A 9,024-nucleotide genomic window follows, 5' to 3' on the forward strand; every position below is an offset into this window, starting at 1 on the left:
TCTCCAGGCTGAACAATCCCAGCTCCCTCGGCTGCTCCTCGTAAGACTTGTTCTCCAGACTCCTCACCAGCTTCGTTGCCCTTCTCTGGACTCGCTCAAGCACTTTGATATCCTTCTTGTAGCAAGGGGTCCGAAACTGAACACAGTACTCAAGGTGTGGCCTCACCAGAGCTGGGTACGGGGGGACAATCCCTTCCCTAGCCCTGCTGGCCACACTGCTTCTTATGCAAGACAGGATGCTGTTGGCCTTCTTGGCCACCTGTGCACACTGCTGGCTCATCTTCAGCTGACTATCAACCAGTACTCCCAGGTCCTTCTCTGCCAGGCAGCTTTCTAACCACTCATCACCCAGCCTGTAGCTCTGCTTGGGGTTGTTGTGCCCCAGGTGCAGGACCTGGCACTTGGCCTTGCTGAAGTTCATACGTTTGACCTCAGCCCATTGGTCCAGCCTATCCAGATCCTCCTGCAGAGCCTTCCTACGCTTGAGCAGATCGACACACGCACCTAACTTGGTATTGTCTGCAAACTTGCTGAGGGTGCACTCGATCCCCTCATCCAGATCATCAATAAAGACATTAAAGAGGACTGGCCCTAGTACTGAGCCTTCCCTGGGGGACTCCACTAGTGACTGGCCTCCAACTGGATTTAACTCCATTCAACACAACTCTTTGGGCCCGGCTACCCAGCCAGTTTCTAACCCAACGAAGTGTACACCAGTCCAAGCCAAGAGTAGCCAGTTTCTCGAGGAGAATGCTGTGGGAAATGGTGTCAAAAGCCTTACTGAAGTCATGGCAGACCACATCCACAGCCTTTCCCTCATTCACTAAGCGTGTCACTTTGTCATAGAAGGAGATCAGGTTAGTCAAGCAGGACCTGCCTTTCATAAGCCCATGCTGACTGGGCCTGATTGCCTGGTTGCCCTGCAAGTGCCGCGTGATGACATTCAAGATAATCTGCTCCATGAGCTTCCCTGGCACTGAGGTCAAACTAACAGGCCTATAGTTTCCTGGGTCTACCTTCCAGCCCTTCTTGTAGATGGGCGTCATAGTTGCTAGCCAGCAGTCAACTGGGACCTCCCCTGATAGCCAGGACTGCTGATAAATGATGGAAAGCAGCTTGGCCAGCTCTTCCACCAGTTCTCTCAGTACCCTCGGGTGGATCCCATCTGGCCCCATCGACTTGCATACATCCAAGTGCTGTAGCAGGTCGCCAACCATTTCCTCGTGGATTATGAGGGCCACATTCTGCTCCCCATCCCCTTCCACCAGCTCAGGGTAATGGGTATCCAGAGAACAACGTGTCTTGCCACTAAAGACTGAGGCAAAGAAGGCATTAAGCACCTCAGCCTTTTCCTCATCTCTTGTAACTAAGTTTCCCCCCGCATCCAGTAAAGGATGGAGATTCTCCTTAGTCTTCCTTTTTGTGTTGATGTATTTATAAAAACATTTTCTGTTATCTTTAATGGCAGTAGCCAGATTGAGCTCCAGATGAGCTTTGGCCTTTCTAATTTTGTCCCTGCACAGCCTCGCAACATCCTTATAGTCCTCCTGAGTGGCCCGCCCTCTTTTCCAAAGATCATAAACCCTCTTTTTTCTCCTAAGCTCAAGCCACAACTCTCTGTTCAGCCAGGCCGGTCTTCTTCCATGCTGGCTCGTCTTTGGGCATGTGGGGACAGACTGCTCCTGAGCCATTAATATTTCCTTCTTGAAGAGTGCCCAGCCTTCCTGGACTCCTCTGCCCTTCAGAACCACCTCCCAAGGGACTCTGCCAACCAGTGTCCTGAACAGCTCAAAGTCAGCCCTCGGGAAGTCCAAGATAGCGGTTTTACTTTATCAGTTCACAGAATCAGCAACATTCTTGGTAATTTTCCTTCTATCCAAGCAACATAAAATCAGCACAGTACATTGTTCAGATTTTTTAGAGTCAAAAATATACCACTCTGTTTCTCATAGACTGCATTTTGTTTTCTAGTTTTCCCATTTACTTCTGTATGCCTGGGCAAGGAAAAAGCTAGTTCTAATTTGGACCAAGATGGAAAAAACAGGTCCTAGAAGAGTTGGCTTGTACTTACCTAGAAGTTATAGTTGTAGTGAACTCTCCACAACTGCATGTGGAGTAGTGAGCTGGCAGGAGAAAGCTTTCTGATAGCTTGTTATCAGGTCTCATTTTCATTGCAAGCTTTGTTACTTCTCAGAATCCTGAATTTTAGTCATGATTTTGCTTCCTCTGCAGCAGCTTCCTACCCTTTCTCCATTTATGGAGGCCTTACAGGATTTGTCTGCCCCTGCACATTAATTTGGGACCTCTCCTCCCTGTGTGTTCTGAAGAAAGTAAAAGCATCAAGTTTGTTTGTTTTTAAGAACTGTTAAAAAGAAAAAAGAAAAAGAAAAGGAAGTTTGTAATAATCAGGAAATAAAGAGAAAGAATATGAATTCACAAGCAGGTATTTTAGTGCCTATCTCCTGCATTCCCATTTTATTTTTTTAAAAAAGTCTTTTGGATTTTATTTATTTATTTATTTATTGTTGTAGAACTCCGGTTTCTTAAAATTGCATGAAGATATGTTACTCTAATGCAAGTTTTTTCTCATTTTCTTCTGTATTATTGCTGAGAGAAGAGGGTAAATGAATTCCAAATAGCAATTCAGAGCTGATTAGGTTGAAAATAGGTGCCCAAATACCATCATCAGGTGGTTTTGGATTGCCCCACAAATGTATTAAATTAGGGAAAATGAAAAGAAAGCAGTTTGGGTTGTTTCAGCTGAGTGGCAATGTGCTGCCATAGACAGATCACAGAGATTAAGGAAAATATGAGCAAAATAAGATAACAAAAGTGCTATTCAGCAACTTCTGCCTACTTTTAGTGATATGTGTCTATAGGTTGGAACTGGGGAAATTCATAGCTGTTGTGGTTTAACCCGGCTGGCAGCTAAACACCACACAGCTGCTCGCTCACCCTCCCCCCTCCCTCTCTGGGATGGGGGAGAGAAATGGGAAAGTGAAGCCGGTGAGTTGAGATAAAGACAGTTTATTAAGACAGGAATATAATAATAACAATAATAATAATAGTGATAATGATAATAGTATTAATAATAATAATGTGTAAGAAACAAGTGATGCACAATGCAATTGCTCACCACCCGCTGACCGATGCCCAGCCTATCCCCGAGCAGCCCAGCCCCCCACCCCGGCCAGCCACCCCTATATATTGTTTAGCATGACGTCAGATGGTATGGAATACCCCTTTGGCCAGTTTGGGTCAGCTGTCCTGGGTCTGTCCCCTCCCAGCTCCTGCTGCACCCCCAGCCTGCTCGCTGGCAGGACAGAGCGAGAAGCCGAAAAGTCCTTGGCCTGGTGTAAACACTGCTCTGCAACAATTAAAACATCATCATGTTATCAGCGCTCTTCTCATCCTTATCCAAAACATAGCACCCTACCAGCTACTATGAGGGAAAATTAACTCTGTCCTAACTGGAACCAGGACAGATATCCACCCCTTATTCCATACCATTTATGTCATGCTCAGGTTACACTCTTTCCAATACCTTGTAATTAATCACCATTTTCATCTATGATATATAGCAATCATGGTAGTGATGACATACAGTATTATATAATAATTAACATACTACAATTCAACTCATGGGCTATTCTCACCCAGTATCAAATCCCCTTGAGGTACACACCGGACCTCCCCATTCTTTTGCATTACCCACCAAGTGCATCCAGGTCCCTGAGCAAAAGCAATTCCACGAATGGGTTTGCCTTTTCCTGAGGCAGGAGTAGCCCAGACTCTTTTACCCAGCATGTTTCTTACGTGCACTACAGGAACTTTATCCCCTTCTACAGTGCGTAACAGGTTTGATTGGGCAGGTCCAGCTCGGTTGGCAGATCCCCTGGTATTGACTAACCAGGTGGCCTTTGCCAAATGTGTATCCCAATTTTTGAATGTCCCAGCACCCATTGCTTTCAGTGTAGTCTTCAACAGTCCATTGTATCGTTCAACTTTTCCAGAGGCTGGTGCATGATAGGGGATGTGATACACCCACTCAATACCATGTTCTTTGGCCCAAGTGTCTATAAGGTTGTTTCGGAAATGAGTCCCGTTGTCTGACTCAATTCTCTCTGGGGTGCCATGTCGCCATAGGACTTGCTTTTCAAGGCCCAGGATAGTGTTCCGGGCGGTGGCATGGGGCACAGGATATGTTTCCAGCCATCCGGTGGTTGCTTCCACCATTGTAAGTACGTGGCGCTTGCCGTTGCGGGTTTGAGGGAGTGTGATGTAATCAATCTGCCAGGCCTCTCCATATTTATATTTCAGCCATCGTCCTCCATACCAAAGAGGCTTTGACCGTTTGGCTTGCTTGATTGCAGCACATGTTTCACAATCATGAATAACCTGTGCTATAGTGTCCATGGTCAGGTCCACCCCTCGATCACGAGCCCATCTGTAGGTTGCATCTCTACCTTGATGGCCTGAGGTGTCATGGGCCCATCGGGCTATAAATAATTCACCTTTATGTTGCCAGTCCAGGTCCACCTGAGCCACTTCAATCTTAGCAGCCTGATCCACCTGCTGGTTGTTTTGATGTTCTTCAGTAGCCCGATTCTTGGGCACATGAGCATCTACATGGCGTACCTTTACAACCAGGTTCTCTACCCGGGCAGCAATATCTTGCCACAATGCCGCAGCCCAGATGGGCTTGCCCCTGCGCTGCCAGTTGTTCTGCTTCCATTGCTGTAACCACCCCCACAGGGCATTTGCTACCATCCATGAATCAGTATAGAGATAGAGAACTGGACACTTTTCTCGTTCAGCAATATCTAAAGCCAGCTGAATGGCTTTCACTTCTGCAGAATGACTCGATTCACCTTCTCCCTCAGCAGCTTCTGCAACTCGTCGTGTAGGACTCCATACAGCAGCTTTCCATCTCCGATGCTTTCCCACAATACGACAGGACCCGTCAGTGAACAAGGCGTATTTCTTCTCATTTTCCGGTAGCTTGTTGTACAGTGGGGCTTCTTCAGCACGGACCACCTCCTCCTCTGATGATATCCCAAAGTATTTGCCTTCTGGCCAGTCCATAATCACCTCCAAGATTCCTGGGCGACTGGGGTTTCCTATTCGAGCCCGCTGAGTAATCAGTGCAACCCACTTGCTCCATGTAGCATCAGTTGCATGATGTGTAGAGGGGACCCTTCCTTTGAACATCCAGCCTAGTACCAGCAGTCGGGGTGCCAGGAGGAGCTGCGCTTCAGTACCGACCACTTCCGAAGCAGATCAAACTCCTGTCGAACTCTGTCCTAACTGGAACCAGGACAATAGCAAAAAATGAGAGCTTGGCTTAGGTGCAATAGGATGTCTAATAGAAACTCACAGCAAGAATTTAGGACGCTGGCTTACTCATGGAGAATGAACAGACTGTCCTGGGTAGGAGGCTCCACACACCAGAAATGATTATTCTTTTTTCTTTCTGCTATTTTTCTCTTTCACTTGTTGAAATTCCTCCAACACGTAAAATGTTCTATCTCCAAGCTCTCCAAGACTCATTTTGAGCCTTTCTTGGCAGGCTTTTTTTAAAACAGCTGGTGCTCGCAAATGCAGTGGAGTATTTTCTGGTCTGGGACTTGTATTTTTTTCAGCATTCCTGCATCACCTGAAACATAGCTTAGAAAGAAACCAGTTTGCTTTTAGGGAAACTCTTAACTCTGTTTAGGTTAAGTAAAAGTGATATCATGAGACTTAACTAGCCTCACCCAGTGAAAGTCATAAGTTAAAACTGAAATGCTGCTACAGGCAAAACTGAATTTAGTAGAGCAAAATTGGCAGAAACAAATATCAACAGGATTTTATTGAAAACGTTATTTTATTTAAAAAAAAAAAAAAGTGGTGAAATTAGTCAGGAATAAAATATGAATAGAAAAAGAACTCACCAAAACATTGCTAGAAAGAATATTTGCTTCAAGAATCATCAGCCACTTGGACACCCAAATTCTAACCTGTGTAATTCTCATGCCTTTAAATTTAAATGCAAAGGTTATATGAATATGAATACAACATATTCCTTTTTCTTAGTGCATAACTCTGGGGAAAAAAAGCTTGAACCACTACTTGATTTATTTCATGCTGTTTTGTGTTGTCTTGGGGATGCCTGTAGTTGCTGATCGGAGCTCACTGATTTTTTTTTTTTCTTTTTGTCCATTTTACATGCTGCTTTAAGGAAAATGTAGGAGGTTCCTGTAGTATTGGTTTTTAAATTTGCCTCATTTTATTAGTTTGCTGGGAAGTACTGGGATTAAAGAGATTACATCATGCTAGATTTGCACTTTAACCCTATGAGGTAAGTGGGTACAGAGAATTGATGTAGCTCAGTTATCTCATCCAAAAGGCAATTCACATGGCAGCTGCAAAATTATTTACAAGTCTAGAGGAATAAACCAGTTTTGCTCAAATACAATGAGAGGAGACAGAGGTGGTAAATGTAGACAAAAATGTTTGAAATGCATAAAAGGTTGTAGGAAGGATTCAGAAGATGATAAAAAAAAAAGAGGGAGTCAACACCATGCACCTGGACAAGGCAGGCTCACTCTTCTAGCCCCATCACTACTTAAGCAGACCAAGGAAAGCTAAAAGTTTTTAAGAGTCATAGGTAGAACATCTCTGATAATTGAATTTGACTACTGAAACTTCTGTCTGGGGGAGCAGAATGCTTAAATTTTGTCTTAAATTATCAGGCACACAAGAGGGACTGTGGTGTACACAAGGTTGGTGAGCCCTGTTGTATAGCAAGGAGAGTCCAAGCTGGTGGAATCGCAGGATGCAATGGCTTTCTTTCGAAAGTGATACAACACTGTGATATGAATGCTTAAAAAGTAGCAGAGAAAATTGATTTGTGTTATTTTTTGAAAGAAGGAATAGAAATTATTGAACACCTAAGGAAGTAGCTGATGTAGCTGTGGAAATGTGGCAGAAGAATAAGTTGCAATAAGCTGAACAAGGTGCATCCATGTGCCTCGCTTTAGGAGAAAATAGATGGAAGGGAAAAAAAAAAAGAGAGAGAAACTAGATGAGGATCTAGTCTGACAGTGAAAATAAGTGGAAGTAGAAATCAGTCATATCTAGGCTTCATTGAAGAGAGCAACTGTTGTAAGCTGCAGAGAAAATGGAAGGATCTGTTCAGGGTCAAGTTCACCCCCTTGAGGCTTAAATGGGCTGAACTCCAGCTGGATGGAGAGGAGTTACAGCTGCAAAAATCTGATGATAGAGAGAAGCAATGAAAACATGACTTGGATGTCAAGAGACTGAAAAGAAACAGGCTTTATGAGAGGTGAGTATATGAAATGCCAATTCTAGAGTAGGGAAATAAGTAAGTAAAAAGTATTTAAAAACACAAGAGTTTGGAGAAGACATAAATGTAATATCTGATTCAAAATGTAATGAAGCTGTTTCCTGAAGTAAAATCTGTATGAGAAAAGCATTGGATGGTGCACAGGCACTTGGAGAAAATTGGAGTGGTGATCCAGTTAAGAAATGAGGATATGAACCAAAAGTGCTCAGTTCACTATTGTTTTTTTGTTTTGTTTTGTTTTTTAATGAAGTAGTTGTATTATAATCCTTCTGTGTCTGGAAACTTAAAATGTAGCTAGTGATTAAGAACATAAATTGCAGTTGTGTTTCCAAAAGGTAGCTCAAGAAAGACTGGCTAAAGCCAATTTCCTAGGAGAGGGAGCAAATAAATGTTTATTTGAAAGACAGGTGTCAGGAAAAGGGCTGGTGTCTTGTCAGAGATACTGAGAAAGCAGTAGGTAAGTGGTAGGAAAATGCCTACACTATACCTGTGTAGTGGTAACCAAGTGACTGAGATTTTAGGATATATAGAAGGTACTGCATGGTATCCAGTGTAGTTGCTGTTATCAGAGGCATCTAGATGGTATAGTCTTTTACACAGGCTAATCACGTTACTTTGTACGTGCTTGGTGGTTTTGCCATACTGATTATTCCTGTTGTAAAATGCTTTATAGGGTAGCATCTTTCTTTCCTACAGCAATATTAACTCTGGTTTGTATTTAGAAGACAGGCCCTGGACAGCGTTCATAGATTCATCCTCTGCATTTGAATTTAGGAGCTCTATAAAGTTGTAAAACTGATGTGCTTTGTGTGTGCCAAAGTCACTCACCATCTTTTTGGCAGGAAATAAAAGCATTGCTGCTGTAGTAGCGTCACTAGTCTTTCAAGTGCTGTCCTATTCTGCTTCCTGAAATTTATTGACAATTTTGATAAGTTCAGGAGCTTCCCCCTCCAGTTTTTAAGCCTCTCATGTTTTTTACTTTTAGAGCTTGCTTTCATGTTTGTGGCTAATGGCAGTCATTCACATTCAGGTAGGCCTGGGAGCATGGATGGCAATATGTAGTTAGTCTTTTGTATGCCTCAATCCCTTATGTAGGCTACAAACAGATTCTAAAATAGACCAAAGTTAATACATTAAACTTTGCTTCTAAACAAGTCTGCTATATAGCAATTACTGGAAAGTCCTGAACAAGTCCAGGTTTGGTCAGCAGATACTTATCCAAGGCATTTATGATGTGAGATTTGCCATAAGCCAGATGCTACTGAATTCAGTTCAGTCCTTTCATTTTCAGACAGATCTAAACATGCTTGTTTTCCTGACTTAAATTTACACAGTCAAGTTTATCTTCCTCATAATTCTCTCACATTGAAGAGTGTCATGTAATCGCCAATGCTCTCTTTGCTTCCCTCTACCTGCTTCCCACGCCCCCCCCCCCCCCCCCCCGCCCACCATACAAATGGAATGAAGTATGTCTTTTGAGGCTGTTCAGATTTTATTTTTTTTAACTGAAAAAAGACAACATTAATGGTGGTTAGTTAATTAAAATGTTCTGCTGCACGTGAGCTAATTAATGTCGGTCTTACATCTCTGGGTTACGTGCATATGGTACCAGTCCTGAAACTTTACCTTCCTGAGGTTTCTTCTCTTCTGTTTGATTTTGTAGATAAGGACTTGAT

At 43.3% G+C, this 9,024-nt stretch overlaps 1 protein-coding gene across 1 annotated transcript; it reads right to left on the bottom strand.

The window, feature by feature from the left end:
• Positions 1–2,951: 2,951 nt before the first annotated feature.
• Positions 2,952–6,758, bottom strand: LOC310904457 (uncharacterized protein). The gene is made up of 2 exons (XM_083849226.1): positions 5,404–6,758; positions 2,952–5,307 (listed from the first exon to the last, which is right to left on the bottom strand). The coding sequence occupies exon 2, from the start codon at positions 5,209–5,211 to the stop codon at positions 3,640–3,642; it is 1,572 nt and encodes a 523-aa protein (XP_083705352.1). The 5' UTR covers positions 5,212–5,307; positions 5,404–6,758; the 3' UTR covers positions 2,952–3,639.
• Positions 6,759–9,024: the final 2,266 nt, after the last annotated feature.

This window comes from Anser anser (assembly GCF_964211835.1).
Source record: "Anser anser genome assembly, chromosome: 9".
NCBI classification, from domain to species: domain Eukaryota; kingdom Metazoa; phylum Chordata; class Aves; order Anseriformes; family Anatidae; genus Anser; species Anser anser.